The sequence below is a fragment of the Diabrotica undecimpunctata genome, chromosome 2 (assembly GCF_040954645.1).
Source record: "Diabrotica undecimpunctata isolate CICGRU chromosome 2, icDiaUnde3, whole genome shotgun sequence".
NCBI lineage: Eukaryota > Metazoa > Arthropoda > Insecta > Coleoptera > Chrysomelidae > Diabrotica > Diabrotica undecimpunctata.
In genome coordinates, this window is record NC_092804.1 from 33,751,964 (window position 1) to 33,774,623 (window position 22,660).

The following is a 22,660-nucleotide window of genomic DNA, read 5'->3' on the forward strand; positions in this document are numbered from 1 at the left end:
AGTGGTGCAACTATTTGAAGATACTGGCGAATAACAAATCGTACAAACACAAATCTGCTCTTAGTCTACAAGTGCAAGAGCTTGTGAAGCCTGTATTCGAAAAGCTGACCAATGAAGAATTACTCTCTTGTTGTTTGGGAAAAAGTACCCAAAACAGCAACGAGAGTTATAATAATACTCTTTGGGTCATTGTTCCGAAACATACTTTTGTAGGCAAGAAAGTCGTCGAACTTGCAGTTCAAATCTCGTTGACAATTTTTAATGAAGGTCGAATTCAATTATATTAAAAATTATGGAAAGAACGGGTTGCACCATCGGCGTCGCTGCATTCGGCTGCATATAAGTATGCGCAGTTTGATGACGAAGAGCGAATTTTCATGGCGGAAAAGACGACCAAGATGGCAACGAAAGGTCATTTAGCTAAAAAAACTGTTCAGCAAGAGAAAGAACAAACCTTTAATGATGGCGGATTATTACAACTTGGTCCAGGAATAGCAGATTAATCAATTGTAAGTGATCAAACTCGATATTTTTAATAAAAATCAAAAAACACTACGAGAAAAAGCTTTAAACGCGTTTTTCTCGAAATCACTTTTTTCCGCACGGCCGACAGTTAATTTTCGGATTGGCTGGACCGATTTAAATGAATTTTGGTGCGTTTTACTTGATAACATATCTTACGTGAGAATTCACCTCAATTAGGCCAAAAAATGTGAAAAAAAAATGGTAAAAATCGTCAATCGGAAAATTTTCAACACTTTTTTCAAAATTCCGCCATTTTTTTTTCGTATTTTTTAAATAAACGGAGGTGAATTCGCATATGCTAAACTTTCCTTTTTAAAATGTCGTTTGAATTTTTTGTTTCAGGCTTGCCAATCTGGAGATTAACTACCGGCCATAAAAGAAGAATTTTTGGCATTGAATTTAGCGCCCTCTATTAAATGGATAATATAGAAAAAAAAATTTTTCTAATGTCCAAGAATTAAATAAACTTTTGCTAAAATGCGTTTTGTAACATAATAAAGAAGTCGAGAAAAAAGTTATTGGAAAGTGTACTAGTAGTAGTATCTTAAAATAAAAATAATATTAGGATTCAAAAAACAAAAAAGATGATACACAATACCCCCAATAGATCGTAAATAATATCAGCAACAGTCTACTACATTATACTACAATTCTCTGAGAGATACAAATTGAAAATAAGAAAGTCTATCCCCCAACATCTAAATATAAAGATGCTGAAGTAGAAACATTGGAAAAAAGGTAGATAATGAAATACCGATGGGAAATTCGAAATAGGAGACAGATTTTATTTGTGATGAACCCGTATTTCAGTAAAAAAGAATATAGACATGGACATGAATAAGACTCAATGATACAAGCAAAAACAAAATCGTCTTTATTTTATCGAACGGCTAGTAAAATATATTACAATTGTGAACATTTTTCCCTTAGAAAATGAAGTGAAAATCCAGCTATTTCAATTCAAGAACCTGTAACAAATATTTTGACAGTTGACTAATTTTCGTAATAAGATATAATTAGCTTACCAAGCACCATATCCTTTTCTGGTAGACCAAACCTGAAGTTTCTTGTGTCATGGCTGATGATAGTTTTCTCTATTAACGGTAGTTGATATTTCGTCTGTGGATCTTTCAGGAGAATTTTTTTACTTTTACCTGGAATAAAAATTATGAATTTATTAAAACTTTTAAGATATATTAAGCCATATAGGCTCGCTTGTAACGTAATGGACAAATCGAATATGCGACCTATTATGTTCTATGTTTGCTTCTTTTCTAACTAATTCTCAATTATATTAGTAGCTCTTCCATTTCTATTTTATTCCACATGTTTGTAATGTTATCTTATTTTTGGCGTATACAGTAAGTCTCTATTCTTAAATGATATTCTCTTGCCCATCAATCTGATCATATAACGTTAGAAAAGTTAGATTATAACAGATAATACTTAAATAAGTACAACGTTAACAGTTCTGTACTCTGAAATTGTCAGATCATTAATAAAATATTGAGAAGTTATAATTCTTTTAATTTTACGATTCCATTACATTGCTAATATTTGACTTGTTATTTGCCATCGAATAAGTTTAGATTTTTACTGATACATACATAGTTTCTTTCCTGTTTTCATTTTTTCATGTACAGCTTTTCCATTTTACTTAGCAACTTTTCCTTAGCTTTATTATTGGTTATTGGTTTTAAGATTAGGTAAATAATATTATACGCCCATAATAATAACTGAGAATTTGGTACTCACTTTTAGTTTCTTTGCTAGGTGCATCTGGAGAAGAATAAAAGAATTTATATATCACAAATGATGTAACTATTACACCAACGCCTAGCACCAAAGGCAGCACCTAAAAGAAGAAAATATTATTTTTTCTTGGACATCTAACAAAATATCGCAAATTTGCACCATACAAAGCAGTAAGGATGTTAAATATTTAAAACATTTTCATTGCAAACATTCATTCAACACATTTCTTTTCTACTGTACTGAACAGCTGGCTGTGCAACATTACACAAATACCAGGAGCCAGACCACATAAGTCAATCAAAGAAATGTTTCCCCTGCGTTAGAATTCGCTACACCAGCTGGACCTGGATTGGAGAACCTGACTAACACTAAACCTCAAACGCATCGTCGTTAACCCTGTGAAACATAATCTGATCAAATGTGGTTCAAGGGCCGAAAACAACTAACTCTGTAAATGTGGGAATTACTGAACTTGAGATCCTGTAAACTGTATATGGGTGTTTCTCTGCTATTTGGAAATTTTCTATACAAAACTATCCCTAAGCAAATTTTATTAAATGTTGAGAATGTTTGTTAATAAAATGAAATGTAATAGTTAAATATATATCTTTAAAAAACCCACACATTTTCCTTTTAGTTTTTGAATTATGAACAATTTTATGCAAAAACTGTGACATGGGACTGTTGTAGCCATCCAGGGAAATGTTTTTATGGACAAAACAATTATTTTTGTTGTTTTGACAAACAACTAACCTGGCAGAAGCACATCTTTATCAAAAGAAAACAACTGGGCATTAAATTTAGACATACGTACTGGTTGATTTGTCGAAACTATAATTTAACATTCGATAACAAACTGCTTATATACAAGATGATCCTCAAGCCCACATGGACATATGATATTCAGCTATGGGGCACCGCTAGCAATTCTAATCTTGCAATTCTCCAGCGCCTCCAGAATAAAGTGTTAAGGTCTACAGTAAATGCTCCAGTGTTACATCCTCCTCTGTAGAAAAAAATCTGGAATTGGCTTCAGTAAAAGAAGTTGTAACAAGTTACAGTGTCAAATATGATGAACGGATAAAAGTGCATCCCAATGTACTCGCGAAGCGGTTATTAGATGACAATAATGAAGTGGATAGGCTGAAACGTTTTAAACCAAATGATCTACCAAACGGATTTAATGTTTAACCAAAACCAATTGTATTTTAAATTCTACCTTAATTTTGGGATATGTAGCTGTGATTGTGTTTTATTATTTAATTGCTTTTATTTTAGTTACTTTTTAATTAAACTATTCATAATAAATTAGTAACATTTACAGCTGATAAATAAAAAAAGGAAATCTCCACTGGAAGAGGCTCTAACACGCTATGTAAACAAAGAAATTACTTATTATTCTTTATTTTTGGATAGATTGTAGTTTTAATTGGAGTTAATAAAAAAAAATTGATACATCACGTGAATAGTCAATAAAGGAGAGGGGCGAAAAGGAGGAGAATATTAATACAAGAAAGTAAATATTGTATTATAAATAAATATCAATAAAATAAATATCAATGATATAGAAAGACATGTTCGGACATGTTAAAAGAATGCCAAAGTACAGATGGCCTAGAAGAGTACTGGAATGGATCCCTCCTGAAAGAAGAAAGAGAGAAGTTGGCGCAACGATATTGATAAAGCAATGGCGGCAAGAGACTTAGAAGAGGCAACTGCATATGACAGAAAAAGATGGAAATTGGGGGCGGAGAAGCGGCGACAGCCGTAATCAATCCGTTATTAAAAAAAAAAGTAAATATTGGAAATATTTGAAAAAGTATCAAGAAATATATTTTTTCTACAAATAAATTATCTTACTATCCCACCATAAGAAATGTCGTCTATGTCTATTCAGTTCAGCTGTACTAATTTCTAAAAATACAAACACACACTGTGTTCATAATTAATACAGAATAATTTTTATTTTTGGCATAAAAGCGTTAGAAACTCATCCAAATCTTATTATTTGCCAGAAGCAAATGTGAAATTGTGTTACATAAAAACTAATGCATATTTTAAAAATGAATCATTATTATAGAAAATAAACGAATCAAATCTAAATATTTTGAAAAATCAAAAGACAAAATTACAACATAGTAGACGCTAATCAGACTAGTTATTACTTTAGCAATGGAATTAACTGCATTAACAAAAACGATGGTGAAGTTGTAACCATAACAAATAAATCGTTGAGATCAGTATTTCTTCGACGAAAAATAACGAATGTATGGCAACAAGGATGAATGCCAATAAAGAAACAGATAAGGTAATTGGGCAAAAATGAAGGTTTATGAAAGCAAGATGACTAGAGTGGGTATAGTATTAAAAGCATAAAAAGTAAATGGATCCGTCTGAGATAATAAAACACCAAAGTCAAATGAGATAGTGGACCCAGGTCTTAATAATAGTGGATCAAAATGCAAAAATCAAAAGCCCACGAATCAAAAGGAATCGAGAGGACTGTGATATAAAATTTAAAGAGGAATAATTACTGAGTTTAAAAACAGGGCGATCTACAGTGAGAAATATAATTTAGAGTGACTTGAAGTACAAAGCCCCAGGTAGCTACATGCCAAGAGCTTACTGAACAAGTTAGTGGAAGAAAACTTAACTCAAAATGATGTCGAGTGCATGTGGAAATAATAGTGGAGGTATATAAGAGAAATAATAAGAGAAGTAGCCGAGGAAGCCATAGGAGGAACATCATGGCTTATAAGGGGGTACCCCAAGAAGTAGATTGGAAAAACGCGACAGGAAGGAAACTCGTCAACAAATTTGTACAAACAAGTTCAATCTAATGGAGAACTGATGATAAACTTTTGCACGAATAACGAACTTAGAATAAACAACACATTTTTAGACCACAAAGACCAACATAAATATACATTCAAAAACACCCGTGGACAAAGATCTATGATAGATTATGTTATAGCCAACAGATACACACATCCATCAAAAATAATCGACGTAAGCTGCCTCAACTCAACAGATGTAGGTAGCGACCATAGCCTATTATTATGTAAAATAAGAATCATCCTGAAATACTTCACACTATTTGCGGTAACTATACCGATAAAAAGCAACAAAGAAACGTTTCCGATTTCGCTGAAAAAGTATATTTCGCTTATTTTGGTATAAAGTTAGGCGATCAAAATAAGCCTGGACCCCACACAAAGTTTGTTAAGTGTGTGTTGAAGAACTAAGGCCATGATTTCAAAGTAAAAAGCACGTAAAAAGTCCTTACGTTTTGAAATACCAATGGTTTGGAGGAGGGAGCCCAAAAATCATAGTGATTACTGCTATTTTTGTTCTTGCAACGTACGAGTTTTCAATTTGAGAAACAAAAATGATATTTCTTACCCTAAAATTCAACCAGCCATTTGCCCTTTCCCTCATGGACCCGAAGTGCCAATACCCTCTCCTCCAGATTCTTTGGATGATATACATGATGATCACGAGCCATTTGATCAGCAAGGTGATAGTGAAGAAGACAGTGATTGCTACGATCCTGGCACAACCTATCCCATTCCATTCTCACAATTTGAACTGAACAATTTAGTAAGAGACCTAGACCTTTCTAAAGAATCGGCAGAAGTTTTAGGATCTAGATTGAAAAATAAACACATGTTGGCTCCGGATACATCCTTTTCTTGGTATCGATGTAGGGAAAAGGAATTTGTATTTTTTTCACCCAAGAAGATGACCTGATGTTTTGCAGTGATGTTCCTGGACTTATGGCACATTTCAAACTACAATATGCCCCAAATGAGAGGAGACTTTTTATTGATTCTTCAAAAAAAGCCTTAAAGCAGTACTTCTACACAATGGCAATATGTATGCTTTTACACCAGTTGGACATTCGGTTCACTTGAAAGAATGTTACAAAAACCTTGAACTGGTTTTAAGCAAACTCTGCTATTTCCTCTCCTCTATGTCCACAAATGGACACTACGTGGTGATTTAAAAGTGATTTCAATGCTGATTGGTCAATAAAGTGGCTATACAAAGTCCCCTTACTTTCTCTGTGAATGGGACAGTAGAGACAAAAAGCACACTACATAAAAAAAGCTTGGTCCTTGAGAGAAAGCTTACAAGTAGGGGGTTAAAAATGTTAAGAAGAAAAGTGGATCCCAAAAAGGTGTTACTTCCACCACTTAACATTAATTTGGGACGGATGAAACAATTTGTCAAGATATTGACTAAAGAAGGAGAGTGTTTTTAGATATATGAGGACAGTTTCCTGGTTTATCCACAGCAAATCTAAAGGGAGGAATCTTGTCGGACCAGACATTAGAAAACTAATGACAGATACCAACTTTGTGGACAAAATGGAAACAAATGAAAAGGCAGCATGGACCTTTTAAAGTAGTTGTTACCGGTTTCCTAGGTAACAAAAGAGACCCAAACTAAAAGACAATCGTCGTAGATATGATCGACAACTTTAAGAAACTTGTAATATGAGCATTAAAGTTGACTTTCTCCACTTATATCTTGACTACTTCTCGACAAACCTTGGTGATGTCAGTGAAGATTTCACCAAGACATCAAAGAAGTGGAAAGAAGATACCAAGGAAGATGGAACGTGAGCATGAGACCAGACTACTGCTGGATGATGAAAAGAGATGATCCTTAACGAGTCCACAGCCGGAAAAGCAGTAAAAGAAGCTTCGACAGAAAGCGAAACCGTTATTACAAGTACTTATGAACTTAAGAGATTGAATTGATTTCAAAAATGGTTAACATTTTTGAAATCAGCGCCGAAAAGTAAATAAAAGTCAGTTATCAAATTTCAAACAACTTTCAAAAAACATTTTTTTGCAGGCCTGTGTTATTAGTAAAAGCCAAAGCCGCACTTAAACTTAAAACTGTCACACATTTACCCACCAAGTGAGAAGAAGACATTATCTTCGGATGTAGTAAATTGTTCTCACAACTAGAAAAAGCAAAAATCAATATTTTAGTATTATGAAATCATTCACTGTCAAGCAATATTGCAAATATATTTAGCAAAGTTTCATATAACTCTTGAGAGAAAATCAATAAAAAATTTATTTCAACATGTTAATGTAATTATATTATCAGATTAAGCTGATATATATATTTTATATCAAGTATATGTTAAGTTAGTTATGCATTATGAATATATGATAAATTCTCATATAATAAGCTTTTTCAGATTAGGGTGTTCGATCAAACTCCGCTAATTGGTTTCAGTACGACCGGTTTATGCCAGACAATTTCCGAAAAAAAAAACCTAATTGGATATTCGAACAATATTTAATCATTTGTTGATAATTCCATTATGGTACAGAATATCCAAAAAAGTTATTTAGAAAAAATGTAGGCAATCATATTCTTCAGACTTGGAAGATATACCGAATTCTACAGGGTGATTAATAATTACGTGGTAAAGCAAACATACAATTTTTTAAATAGGACACCCTGTATATTTTCTCATCTTTATATTCCTCTCATAATCCCTGTTCTTACAATATGAAGTTCCACATTATTAGAGGGTATTTAATGAGTTATGGCCATTTTTATTTCGATATCGCTATGAAATAAAATATATAAAGAAGCAATACACAATTCTTCATTTTACATAATCAGGTAAACAATATGTTCTTCTTCTTCGTGCGTCTAGGATTACTCCTGTTTGTCTGTATATTATTCTGTTTCAGTCGTTTTTGACTGTACATTATCTTTCCTCCTTTTTGGCGGCCTTCCAACGGGTCTTCTGCTATACGGCTTGTTTTTACAGCTGTTCGCTAATTTATCTGGTCCCATTCGGTTTACATGTTCGTTCCAGTTTTTTTTCTTGTTTTTATCCACCTGTTAATATTTTGAATTTTGCATTGTTCGCGTATACTTCTGTTTGGTTTGTCTGTCTCTTAATGATATGCCCGCTATTGGTCTTAATACTTTTATTTCGATATTGTTGATTTGTTCTTTCGTCTTTCTTGTATCGGTCCTTGTATCCGCTGCATATGTTAGGATTGGTCTTACTGTTGTCTTGTATACTTTCATTTTGCTTTCCATGGTCAGATATTTGTTTTTCCATATGGTTTCTAGAAGGCAACCACTTACTCTTGCCGCTTTTGATGCTTGCCTTGTGGTCTCGGTTCTTACATCCCTGTCACTAGTGATCTCTACTCCTAGGTAATTGAATTTCATTACTTGTTCTACAATTTTACCCTCTATTTCTAGTTTGCATCTACGCGGCTATTTACTGATCACTATACATTTAGTTTTTTCTACTGATATTCTCATAAGTTTGTTTGCTGTGATATTGAAGGTGTGGAGCTGCCTTTGTAGGTCATCTTCGTTATCAGCAATTAGTACTGCATCATCGGCATAGCATAGTATCGTGATTTTATGCGCTCCCATGTGGTATGCGTGTCGTTTTCTTACTTCGTGAATTATTTGATTCATCACCATATTGAATAACAATGGGCTGAGCGAGTCTAATTGGCGGATTCCTCCTTTTAGTTCTATGCATTCTGTTTCGATTGTTGGCATTATAAGTCTGGTCTTGTTGTTCTTGTTAATTTCATTAATTGTCCTTATTATCTGATGGTCTATTTGTTCAGCTTGTAATAAATTTAAGATGTCGTTTCGCTTCACCCTGTCAAAAGCACTTTTTAAATCTACAAAGCACACGTATGCTGGTTGAACTAACTAGAACAATATGTTCTAGTTTTTAAATTAACAACAATTATGACAAATATTAGTATACAGGGTGAACTACAAAACAAAATGAGGATTTTTTCATATTTTTTAAATGTACAACCCTATATTACAATTTTTCATATTTTATTTATGTTACGCTTTCATTTGTATGAATCATTTCCTATACTTAAACTACTTTCCGAGACATTTTTAGTTTTCTTCAAATTTCGTGAATACCTTCAATTTTTATAAGTATAAATAACAGCCTTGTATAATAATATACTTAACAAAATTATTTTTATTCATTAAAATAATAACTAATACAAAATATAACCGTAACAGTATGCAATTAATGTAACAATTAATGTGATATTAAGGAAATAAGTATAAAGTAAATGTTCAAGATGTCCATCTCCAACGTCTATGCATATTTGCAACCGATATTCAAATGACCGAGCCACATTTCTTAAAATTTGTAAGTTAAAGCTTTTCTTAATCTATTTTTCATATCATCTGGGGTTGTTAGAAGCTTCTTGTGTAAAAGCTTTTTATATAGCCCATTAAATTCAATTTTTGACAATTTCAATGATCGCGGTGACCAAACAGTTGGTTATACTCTGCCTATCCTCCTCACAGGAAAGCTATATTATTTAGATGATTGTAAATAAGAGCAGTGAGATGAACTGGAGTACCTTCGTTCAAAAACCTCAATCTCAATATTAAGTGGAAAATTCTGCGGTAGTAGTGGCAACGGATTATTCAGAATATCTAGATATATAACACCATTCACACGGCGGTCAAAAAAAATGTGTGCCAATCACATATTCCCTAAAAATACAACCCCAAAAGTTTGACTATGACTGTTAAGTAGCGATTGCTTGATGCATAGTAAGGAAAATTATGCCGATTCACTGTTTCAGTTTTGTGAAATGTAGCCTTATCTCCAAAAAGCACATAATCGAAAAAAAAAAATCTTGCTGCTGAGGCCATTGACAAAAAGCTAATCTGCGATGATAATCATCGATTGCCAATACTTGGTGTAAGTAACTATGTGGTACAGATTTAACCACCTTAAACTTTTGGTTGTGGGATTATTTAAAAAACAAAGTTTACGGAAATATAATATACAGCACCAAAAAATAATTGCAAATTTGCTTGGAAGAGATACAAACGTAATAAACTGTATCCTGTTTTCTGATGAAGCAACATTAACATATGAAAAAGCAAAATCGAAGCGTTAATAAATAAAATACATGCTATTGGAGTCCGGAAATCCACAATGGTTTTAAGGTTATATGCGAGTACCACAAAAAGTTGTTTGGGCTGGGATTGTTGACAATAATATTGTTGGCGCATATTTTTTCGACGGCAATTTGAATGCAGATGTTTATTTGGTTTTATTAAGTTTTGACCGTATTTCAGACTGAATTAATTTGTGAATGTGGATGATGAGAGTTGGCATGCAAGTAACGATTGGTATGGGTGGGTTTTCGATAAACAGAATGATGAAAATCTTAGGATTGGTTTTTCTTTATGATAACGTCGAGAAACAGTAAGGATGAATCAGTTTTATCTCCATCGTGAACTGGATACTAGGATGTATACCATTCAGATGGGTTTGAAAAGACACCAAAGCATCCCCGCCATGGAGCCAAATGAAGAATGTATCGTCAACATATCGTAGCCAACATGTGGGTTTGAGCATTGATGTGGATAGTGCTCGGGTCTCGAAGTCTTCCATAAACATATTGACCATTACTGGAGATAGTGGGGAGCCCATTGAGGCTCCATTTATTTGCCTGTAGAATTTATTTTGGAAGATAAAATAAGTGTTGGACATACAATGTTTAATGAGAGATAAGTGGTTTTGCTGGATACTGTATTTAGTTTTCAGAATGTTTAGTAGAGTTTCGTCTATAGGAATGTTTGTAAAGAGTGAATATATGATATATATATATATATATATATATATATATATATATATATATATATATATATTAAAAGGTACTTTTTAAAAGTATCTAGATACTTTTAAGATACCTGAGGCAAAAAGTATCTTAAGATACTAAGTATCTGAGATACTTTTTTGTGAAAGTATCTAAAGATACAAAATACCGGAAAAGTATTTAGAGTAAAAATATCTTAGATACATTCAAGTATCTAAGATACTTAGATGCTTTTCTAGTATCTAAGATACTTAGATACTTTTGTAGTAACTAAGATACTTTTAGGGTATAATATAAAGGTACTCGGTACTCTACTACTCTACAGTAGATTGTCGATACTTTTGTTTTAAAAACATCATTTTAACCCTTTAAATTATCATACAATTTTAGTTTAAGCCAGCAGGTACTTTGAAATGGTATACTTTGGGCTTTGGGGTAGAAAAGAAATAAAAGACGTTAAGTTATTACAAACTAATAACTATGTATTGAAAACAAAAATCCAACATTAAATTTTCAAAACAATATAAAATAAACATAAATTCGTGTGTTAAAAACAGCATAAGATGCATTATGCATTAAAAACAGAACATTCAACATAATTAAATTTTTAAACACAATAGGATAGGATAAAAAAAATAGTAACATTTTGGTAGCTAATAACTAGTTAGTATAACCACTAGCTTTTAGTAAAACTAAATTTTCAAAAGTATGATCAGACAAGGCATGACGTAGGGGTGAATTAATAAAAGTTGCAAAAGAAAACATTCTTTCAACAGCTGCAGAAGAAGGTAATGGCCTATTGAACTTTTTAAATAATTGTTCTATAATATTATATTTTTTTAACATTTGTATGTTGGTTTCAGAATCGGCCAAATATTGTAATAGTTGCAGCTCAGCTTGTCGTTTATAATCTAAATCAGTATAGCCAGTGTTTTCGTTTTGCGTTTGAAGATCGGAGTGTTCGGAGTTAATATCAAATTCAAAGAAGTCGTTTTGCATTTTGTTACTTTTCATTACAGTACTAATGATATTTGTACTTACATCAAATTGTTTTAATTGTTCCTCATTTTCCTTCATAATTTTTATAGCTTCTGTAATTACCAAATCCTTAATTTCACTAATGTCATTTTCGATATTCCTGATTCCTCGAAATGCAGTAAGCCAACGTGTTTTAAATAAAGGATTAGTAACTGCAGCAATTATTGCAGATTGGTTAGTCAACTTAAGAAGTTTTTCAAATCTGGAGTTTAAAGATACTGTCAGAGCGTTCAAAATAGGTTCCACATATTTAAACTTATTGGTTTTAAGCTTTTCAATTTAAACAAAGCTTGCGATTGATGGTAGAAGGAAACCGTAGTACATATTTTGTTCGCCTCGAAGAATGTCAAGTGCCAAAGCAAACGGTTTTAGTATTTGGCATAATTCTGCTAAATAATTTAGATCAGTATCTCTGAGCCGATCTTGTTTTCCAACATGGAATTCCAACGAGTCACACCCAACGAGATAAACGGATAATGCTGCGGGCCGGATGCAAAGAACAATACACATCGTCTCTCCCGCTACGGCCGGCGCGACAGGTCGAAGTTTGTCGGATCATGAAAAGTATCTATTTCTCAGGTCCTGAGTAAGTATCTAAGATAGTTTTTTTGTATCTATGATACTTTTTTGTATCTAAGGTACTTTTAGTATCTAAAGATACTTTTAAAGATAAAAGATACTAGATACTTTTAAGAAGTATCTAAAGTAAAAGTAACTTTTAAATGAACCAAAAAGTATCTTAAATAAAAGTATCTAAGATACTTTTAGTATCTTAGATACTTTTTTTATCTTTTTACTAAAGATACTTTCAGCTCTATATATATATATATATATATATATATATATATATATATATATATATATATATATATATATACATATATATATATATATATATATATATATATATATATATATATATATATATATATATTGTTATGGATCAGTTTATCGATCAGAAATAGAATAAAGATTTTTTTTATTATTTTAATATACCGCGGGCATATAAGTTAAAATACAACCCTGTACTTATTTGTAATAGTTAGAATAAGAGAAAACATTGTTCCGTGACGGGACCCTGACGAGTTTTTCCGTGAAAGACTGAGTGAATAGTGAAAGGACAATGGAACCCGTATAATTATAGATTTAGGAATAAACTTGTAATTGTATTTTGCGGTGGGCATTTTTCGAAAGTAAATAAGAATTAGATTTAGATATGAGATAACAAGAATTTGGAAACTTATTTCTGTTGAAAAAGGCAAAATTGTTAATGGTTTCTGAAAAGTAATTTGAGTGAAAGTAGTTTATTTGTTTTAAATATCATGTTGGAAATTTTCTAAATCGAAAATAAGTGGGAAAGATGAATGCTTATGATTGGTTAAAAAGGAATGGTGGGAATGAGAGAGTTGAGAAGGTTGTCTGGGAGAGATTGAAAGAATTATTATGTTACCGGCAGACCAGAAGAGAAGACGTGTTTTCGTGTAGTCAATCTGAGTACCAGTGTTTTCGTTTGTTAGTGAAAAAGGTGGAAGCTGAGAACAGATCAAAATCGAGAAGATTAATACCTCTTTTGAGTCTGCATAGTCCACGAGATATAATTGAGAAAGAAAGGAGAATTTGTGAATAAAGAGTACCGCTCAAAAGAGGCTTGGCTTGTGTTTTCGGAGGAGTAGTTTGCTGGTATGCGGTTTGGATCGATGCTGAGAACGGGAAAGATTTGATGGTAGCCGGACATAATCAATCAAGGAAGGAACTGTGGTTTGATCGAGAGGAGACATCATTGGTGTAAAAAAATAAAGGTCAGTCAAATAATTTGACTGAAAGAAAATTTTAAGATATTCTAAAGATAAAACCAAATATAAGCATACGAACTAAGATTCCAAGTTTCAAAGAGTTATTTTTTTTGTGAATAAATTATATTTTTATATGGTCATTTTTTTTTAGTAGATATTATTATAAAACAGATCAATAGATAGTTTGTAATTAAAATTAAATTTAGAGTATAGGAGTTTGTTGGGAAAGATAATTGCCCACAAAAGTGATTTATTAATATTCATCGTATTGCTTATTGAAAATAAATAATAATTTGTGTGCATATTTATGTTGTTTTAATGTTAGTTCCGTTTCCTGTTCTATCCCGATTATGAGCAACTAGGAGATACTGAACCCACTAGAAGAGATATATAAAGTAAACTGATTAAAGTAAAATTAAAAAGGCACCCTCAGAATTTTTAATAGTAATTGATTTGTATGACTCTGCATAAATTAGTGAATTAATTAATTAAATAATTGGATTAATTAAATTAGTGTTAATTAATAATAAAACATCATAAAGCAGATCACAACAATATATATATATATATATATATATATATATATATATATATATATATATATATATATATATATATATATATATATATATATATATATATATATATATATATATATATATATATATATATATATATATATATCTATAGAATGTTTATTAGAGTTTCGTCTATAGGAATGTTTATATATGTACAGTATAAGTTTAGTTAAGATTTGCAAATACAAAAATACAATTTTCTAACATTGTTGTCTTTCTCGACATTGACCTGTAATTATTTTTACCTAAATGGCCTTTTCAAATTCTAATTGTATTTGTAAGCTTGACAATAGCATAAAAACGTGTTTTACTATACGAGATAACAGATAAGTATTACGTAGTGTTCAGCTGCTTTTTAACTTTTGGAATTCATGTTTAGAAACAGATAAATATGACTTGCTAGAATTGACCTTAGGTACTGGTATTTCTGATTAAATTTTATGCGGATAATTTTAAAATAGATTCTAAAATTATGGGATTTCTTAATAAAGCTGGTTAGTAATTTTTTATAGTTCAACAACCCAACAAACTTTTTTTAATGTTTCGACTTTCAAATCGAAAATTGCTGCTAGCAAAAATAACGAAACACATAAAGAATAATTATTGTTAAAACATATTATTATCTACCGATAATAGTAAGCAATGATGCAAAAAATCTATATTGTATCAATCATTATCAAATGTTGATTTATCTAGTGGTCTGTATTAACCCCCAAACACTGTAAAAGAGGAAAAGAAGAAGATGTAAGGCAAACAAATAACAAATGAGTCATTTAAATATCCATTAGGAGGATAGACATATAAATACAACAATGAAATGTCCGGAATTTCGCAGGTTTCTAAGAAAATAAAGAGCTAAAGAATGGAGAATAAGCTCGCAAACATCAGCATCACGATAAAAGTTTTGCAGATAAATTTTGGCAAAAGCATATGCAGATGCCCATAACCTCACGGATATAACAGCACTAGACAGAAACGTAAAAAGGTAAAACTCTTTTCTTTGCGATCATAGAATCTATTCGTGTTATTTCTCACATTATTCATGATTTATGTCTTGAAATATCACTCTTGATATTTCCAAAATAAAGAGTTAAATATGCGGAGATGAAAAGCTCTAGTGTTTCGTGAATCTTGTCCTTACTTACTTAATCCGTGGCGTTACAACCATTCGTGGGTTTTAGCCGACTTGAAAACATGTCTTCATTTCTCTTTGTCTTGAGCAATCTACATCCAATTCTTCACGCTAAGTCTTAGCTTTAAGGTCTCCTGCTATATTATCTCGCCACCGGAGTCGAAGTCGTCCCCGTGATCTTCCAGTTGGGGCTTCTTCCGCTACCAGCCTTACTATTCTTTCGTCAGAATGCCTTCGCCTACTGGAGTCTTCTGGACTTTATTTCTTTTATTATGTTAGCGTCTGAATATAGTTCTTCGAGCTCTTTGTTAGTTCTTATCCTATATTCTCTTGTTGCTCCATAAAGCACAGACCCAAAGATCTTCCTTAGGATTTTTCTTTCCCAAACACGTATTTGCTCTTTGTTATCGTTCACGTTTCGCTACCATACTTCACTACGGGTCGTATGACTGTTTTATATAGTTGTATTTTTGTATGTTTTGTTATATTTCTTGTGATCCATTATTGTTTTCTTCAGTTATTTTTGTTCCAAGATACTTAAATTCTCTGACGCGCTCAAAGTTAAAGTCATCGATGGTAATGTTCAGTCCCGATTCCATCTGTTTCGGTTATTGCGGCTCATATGCATATATTCGGTTTTGTTTTCATCGATTAGGAACCCCATCTTCTCTGTTTCCTTCTCGAACCTGACGACAGTCTCCTTCATCCTTAATCTGGTGTTTCCTACTTTAGACGGATACCATCTGCAAATGCCAACAGTAAATTTAGTCCTTCTCGATGGAATACTGTAGTCGGTTTATGCACTTCTGATTATGTGCTCCAGAGCTAGTTGAAGAATTGTGGTGAAAGTGCATCCTCCTGTCTTAATCCATTGTTTATTTCAAATATCTCCCGAGTACTTTTGTCCAATTCTCACCTTACATCGTAACCGTACCATACACATTCGTATCAAATTAAATAGTTTTTTGGAAAGCCCAAAAAAGTTCTTGTATCGCTGTCCACAGTCTAACCCTGCATACTCTATCAAATGCCTGTTTAAAATCTATGAACATCTGATGAAGCTCACGATCAAACTTCCAGCATTTTTCCATTATCTGTTTTATTGTGAATATCTGGTCAATATTAGAGCTGCCCGGTCTAAATCCGCATTTATAATTCTCAACGATTTCTTCTATGTATATTTTGGTTCTTTCTAGCAGGGTGTTTGCAAGGACTTTACAAGGCCTTGGCCTGCCTCAAAACGTTCTGTCATCCTTCCCTGGTCGAATGTCTGTCTTCTCCGACTGTTTCTCCAGATATCTGAGTTTAGAACACTCCCTTCTTCTTCCGCCCGGCCTATTTAGCATAGTTATTTTAGCAAGATCTCTTTCATCCATCCGCATAACTTGGCCCACCCATTTTCATCATCATCGTTCTGGCTCTACAACCCTATGTGGGTTCTAGCCTCCTCAAGAATTTCTCACCAGTCGTCCCTATTCATCGCCTTCCTCAGCCAAGCACGTATTCCCATATTTCTCATGTCTTCACCGATGTTATCAAGGAACCTTGTTCTGGGTCTTCCTCTTCTTCTCTGACCAATGGGTCTATCAAGGAGCGTTTTTCTAGCTGGGTCATTTTGTTCCATCCGCAAAATTGCCAAAAACGTTTATAAAACGATAGTGGAAGCTAACATTAATGTTCCATTCGCATTACATCTCTAGATGTCATACCTTAATATATTTTATGACGTCTAGTTCCTGGTATAAGTATTCTATAAAGTTTGAAGTTCGTGATCTCCACACTTCATTGTCATTCACCGCTCCATAGATTCGCCTTAGCACCTTTCTTTCGAAACATCCTAACACGTTTTCATTACTTTGTGTTTGAGTCTCTGACGCATATATTATGACTGAGCGTATTACTGTAGAGTTTTACCTTTGTATTTCTTGATATAATTGAGGATTTCAGAAGGAGATTGAGCCCGAAATAGCACCTGTGTACCGTGCAAATTTTGCGGTTTATCTCTGCGTTAGTGTTATTTTCAGTGTTGACGAGCGCTCCCATATGTACAAATTTGTTAATAGCTTCTATGACGTTATTTTCTATAACAAGTGGTCGTAGGATTTGTGATTGCGTGCTTATTTTCATGTATTTCATTTTGTTGGTGTTTATTATCAAACCCATTGTTGTAGCCAATTCTTTTAGTGCTACATACGCCTCTCGTACAGCGTTTTCCCTTCTCCCAACAATATTGATATCATCAACATATGCAAGGATTTGCACTGGTCTGTTATATATTGAACCGGTGGTTGATTTTTTAAATACGTATTACTTTTTCCAGACTCACATTAAACAGTATACAGGAGTGAGGGAAATACGAATCCGAAATGAAATAGTTCCTGGAGTAAAACAAAGATTTAATGAAAACCATGTTAACGCAAATGGAATGGCTAATCTCTGTGCTTTTAACGAACTCAGAATCAATACATTTTTCTACCATAAGTTCCAGTATAAATTGGATTCTAAATATCCGAACTTTAAACTCAGCAGACGCAGGGAGTGAACACAAACTAGTACTACCAAAAATAAGAATGAAAATAACACCAAAATATTTTCTACAGTAAATCACCGAGGAAAAATTCAATGTAGAATCACTGTGGAACGACTCTACAAGAGAAATGTACCAAAGGAGGCTAGCACAGAAGATACAGCTGAAACAAATCGACGACATCGAAGATATAAACGCGAGCTGGGAGAAAATTAAAAACAACATTGAAGAAGCAGCAACAGAAGCTCTAGGAAAACGCAAAGTCATACTGAACAAAAGAAACAACAGCAATACACCATGGTTCAGAAAAGAAATAAAAGAGAAATGTAAAGAGAAACGGGAAGCCTACACGAAATACAAAAGGAGTTAGTAAGAAGAACAAAAAATGAACACTGGGAACAGTTTACAAAAAGGATGGAAAGTGACTTCTACGGTACACAAAAACAAATATGGAAATTCATAAGAAACAAACAGTAAGAAATGGCAGAATTGAAGGAATACAATACCATACCAGCAAACGAATGAGAAAGATACTGTTTAAAGGAAAGGAAAATAATAATCACGTATGTGATAATAATCAAAATAACATACCTAAATTAAGAAACGAAATAGAAATCAGTTTTCAGGAAGTAGAGATGGCCATAAGTTCACTCAAAAATAGAAAGTCACCAGGACCACACAGAATAACCAACGAGCTTTTAAAACACGGAGGAGAAAGTATAACCCTAGAGATGACAAAATTTATACAAAAACTAATATTGCACTGCAAGATACCAGACGCATGGAGAAACAGCATAATGATACCAATGTTCAAGAAAGGAGATAAAGAAGACCCCAACAATTATAGACGTATAAATCTACTGAACACCGCACTTAAACTCACCAAAAACGTCCTAACCAACAAAATCAATAAACTAACAACTTTATCAGATAAACAACAAGGATTCAGACGCCGTATTTGTACTAAGGTAAATCACAGAAAAGGCCATCGAGTACAATAAACCAGCATATCTATGTTTTATAGACCTGACAAAGGCTTTCGATTGCATCCAAGTCATAGACGTCTTACACCTACTGTATAAAAGAAACATACCAATCAATATTATACAAACCATCGAAAACATCTACTTACATAATTGGATATAGGCAAAGATAAAAGGAAAACTACAGTGTATACCACTACAAAGCGGAGTCAGACAGGGTGACTCGTTAAGCCAATTCTCTTTAATATAATAATGAACGAAGTAATACAAGCAATATGTAAAGGTCATGGTTACAGAATGGGGAACAAAGAAATGCAAATATTATGTTATGCAGATGACGCCGCATTAATTGCCGAGACAGAAGACGAGCTCCAAAGATTAACACATATCTTCAATACAATAGCCAAGAAATACAATATGATAATATCAGAAAAAACCAAATTATGACAACATCTAAATATACACTATGATGTAAAATCGAAATTGATGGGAAAATAATGAAGCAGGAATCAAGGTTTAGATATCTGGGAATAGATATAACTAGTTACAGAGATGTTAAAGAAGAATAAAGCTTAAAAGCAAGTAAAGCAGCGGGATCTCTTAATGACACAATCTGGAAGAACAAACACCTAAGACAAGACACAAAACACAAAAACAAGAATCTGTAAAGCAGCAATTAGACCTATATTAACATACAAGACGTAGACAATATTCTGACACATCTAAAACGAGACTACTAGTAGAAACAACAGAGATGAAAATACTCTGACGAATATCAGGCAAAAGTCTGTTGGATAGGGAGAGAAGCGAATACATAAGAAGAGCATGCAATATAGAAGACATAAATGGATAGGTAGCAAAACGGAAAAAGGAGTGTAACAAACACATTAGTAGAATGGCAGCAGATAGAATAGTATGAATAGCATGAGATAAGTCACCAAATCTACAAAGAGTAGGTGGCAGACCAAGAAGAAGAATACGGAATTATTTTTGCTCCGACATAAAAGAAAACTATTAAAAATGGCGAAAAAGTGAAAAATGTTACAACATGAAATGTTAGTATTCTATGCTTTATCATGCTTAACATTTTCCCAGGCATTAAATGGTATTCAGATGTGTGTGAAAGCAATACTTGCTTCCAATTATAAACTGTAGAAACAGTAGGCTGTGGTCCAAGACTTGGCCTATTTAGATTACTAGACAACAGGTTTCTTTCTTCCACCACCAGTAAAAGTAAAACAAATATAAATTAATATATTAGGATAGAACTAAAGCATGCATGTGTGATCCATGTATGGTTAGCAAGACTCATAGGGAAATGAACTTATTACCCATATGTGGGTGTCCACATTTAAATTTTAATTTTGTGGTTTAAATGTAGTTTAAGAACTGAATTCACAGAATATGATAAACTATGTTAAATATGTTAAATTTAAAAATGTTTTATGTCAAATTTATGTCCCGCAAAGACCAAAAAAAAAGAGAAAACTTGAGTCCTAGATTTTAACAACAAACTTAAAGATTGTAAAATGAACTAACTGAAGAACAATAAAATAATAAACAAATAAAGGTTACATTAATTAATACTATTCAATTGAATAAAAGAACATTATTACAAGATCTTATTCAAAGGTTAAAACTTTTGTTTTAAAACAAATTAAGTTTTTTGGTAAAAATACCTATAAACCCTATTCATTCTACAAATTCCCAATCATCAATAGAACCATGTGTAAGCCAAACAGGGTCGTACTGATGTACGACCTATGTATCATATGATTTTTAAAAATATTTACTTTTGAAACTGTTAGTGTAAGAATTTCTTGAAATTTAATCATTATATCACAATTAAACTAAACTCTAAAAAATAACACGACCAGTAAATAACTTAACAATAACTATAACATAAATACATATAACACAATATATTAACTTAAAAATCAACATGATACAATTTGAATTTAAGATGATGGCAAGTTGGGATCTGTAACATGAGAATCTGTCTAATAAATTATATTTAATAGCCTCTTGACGAATGAGACAGTGAATATCAACACGTGCTCATGTTTACTGATGGGAATTTGGTAAAGGAATAAACTTTAGTCAAAAGTGAGTTACACCATTTTAAGACTTACATAAAAGCTTCTGGTTAGATCATTACTAAATTAAGACATTAAATATTAATAGATTATCTTGACTAAATGATCTAAATTCATTCAAATACTTCACTATGACAAAAAAATAACTACACATCATGATACTCTTATAGAAGAAAGAAATTAATTAAATAAAAAAAAATAATACACTTTAAAAATCTAGTGTACCTTGTATTTTAAGCCGGTTGTCCTTCTATACACTAACTAGCATACTAATTTAACAGATTTCAATTTAATTAGTAACAATAGCTCATACATATTTATAATTATTTCATAATTGTGGTTATTGTTTTATTTAACAGGGACAAATTACGAATATAAGAATAATTTACCTGGCTCTCTCCCGAATCCATTACACAATATATACTTAAATTACAAAAATAATCAACCACTCAAGAAACACCTAACTAAATAATAAAAATAACTGCTGGTTTTTGTGGTCTTAATTTATTAATGACATTGAACTTACCCCACTCAATGTATTCATAATCTTCAGCAAATCAGAATCGCGAGCATCAAACCGCGATTAATGAAAGTTTATGTAACTATCTCGGACAGACACGTAATATACTTTAATTTTCTGTTAACATAAAAAGTATTTCAGAAGAACTATTTACACAGTATATTTTTTTAATTTTTGTTTCAACCTTTAACTTGCTTTAATATTTATCTTATAAAAAACATCTGTGACAAAAAAGGGAAAGTGACAATTCAGGTACATAAGATAAGCACATGTGCTTCTATGTCTAATTTAAAATGTATAATCTATGAAGATAAATTTTTTTTATATTAATTTTATTCATTATTCAAGTTATATATTTTTTTATTGCTTTATGTGGACGTGGACTCATAATATGTAAAGTTTTTTGTTTATCAATTTGTAATTTGTATGTAAATTAAAAGTTAAAACTATGTTGAATTCCATGGCAGTCATGGAACAACATAAGTATTCTATTATTCTATGCTGGTGGCAACCACAGAACACGAATGTAGCCACAGCACGGACCTTTAGTGCATTGTCCGCTAGGTGGACACAAATAAGGGGGCAAAAAAAACGGGTGTGGTAGAAGTTACACTTCTATACACGCATTCGCCGTTACAAATTTATTTGGGAGTCAATCTGCACAATCATTACATATGTAATGCTATAGCTAAGACATAGCAGAAAGAGAAACAGAATTAATAACAACTTACTAACAATTAATAAACAACATTTGACCTGTAATAGGAGTATAGTAAATGAAGGATTGAATCAATATTTTGATGAAAATGTATATTTTTATTTTCATATATGTGAGCGAAGATGCAGGTGTGTTTGTCCTTACACCTTGTCCTGATGCCTTTGTTTCGCGCACCAGTCATAGGTCGCTGGTTTTTTCCTTGGGGAACAAGTTTTGTCCTTAGGGAAATAGGTTCACTTTATATACTTCTTTGAAGGACCACCCAGAAAACTGGGACAAATGAAAGTTTCGAAAAGAACGTTTTAACAAATCTATTTAAACTATTACTACAACGTATT

The 22,660-nt window shown here is 32.4% G+C and overlaps 1 protein-coding gene across 4 annotated transcripts in view; it reads right to left on the reverse strand.

Annotated features, from left to right (window-relative positions):
• The window catches only part of LOC140434391 (NADH-cytochrome b5 reductase 3), a 35,359-nt gene extending 13,505 nt beyond the window's left edge, over positions 1-21,854 (reverse strand). Inside the window, exons 1-4 of one of the 4 annotated variants that reach the window (XM_072522594.1) lie at positions 21,611-21,854; positions 7,207-7,255; positions 2,281-2,380; positions 1,551-1,679 (exon numbers count right to left, since the gene is read on the reverse strand). In XM_072522594.1, coding sequence (XP_072378695.1) covers positions 1,551-1,679; positions 2,281-2,380; positions 7,207-7,224 — 247 coding nt within the window. In that variant the 5' untranslated portion in view covers positions 7,225-7,255; positions 21,611-21,854. Of the gene's footprint in view, positions 1-1,550; positions 1,680-2,280; positions 2,381-7,206; positions 7,256-21,473 lie in introns of all 4 variants that reach the window. The other 3 variants (XM_072522592.1, XM_072522593.1, XM_072522591.1) reach the window with 3 other exon arrangements.
• Between the last annotated feature and the right edge of the window lie 806 nt (positions 21,855-22,660).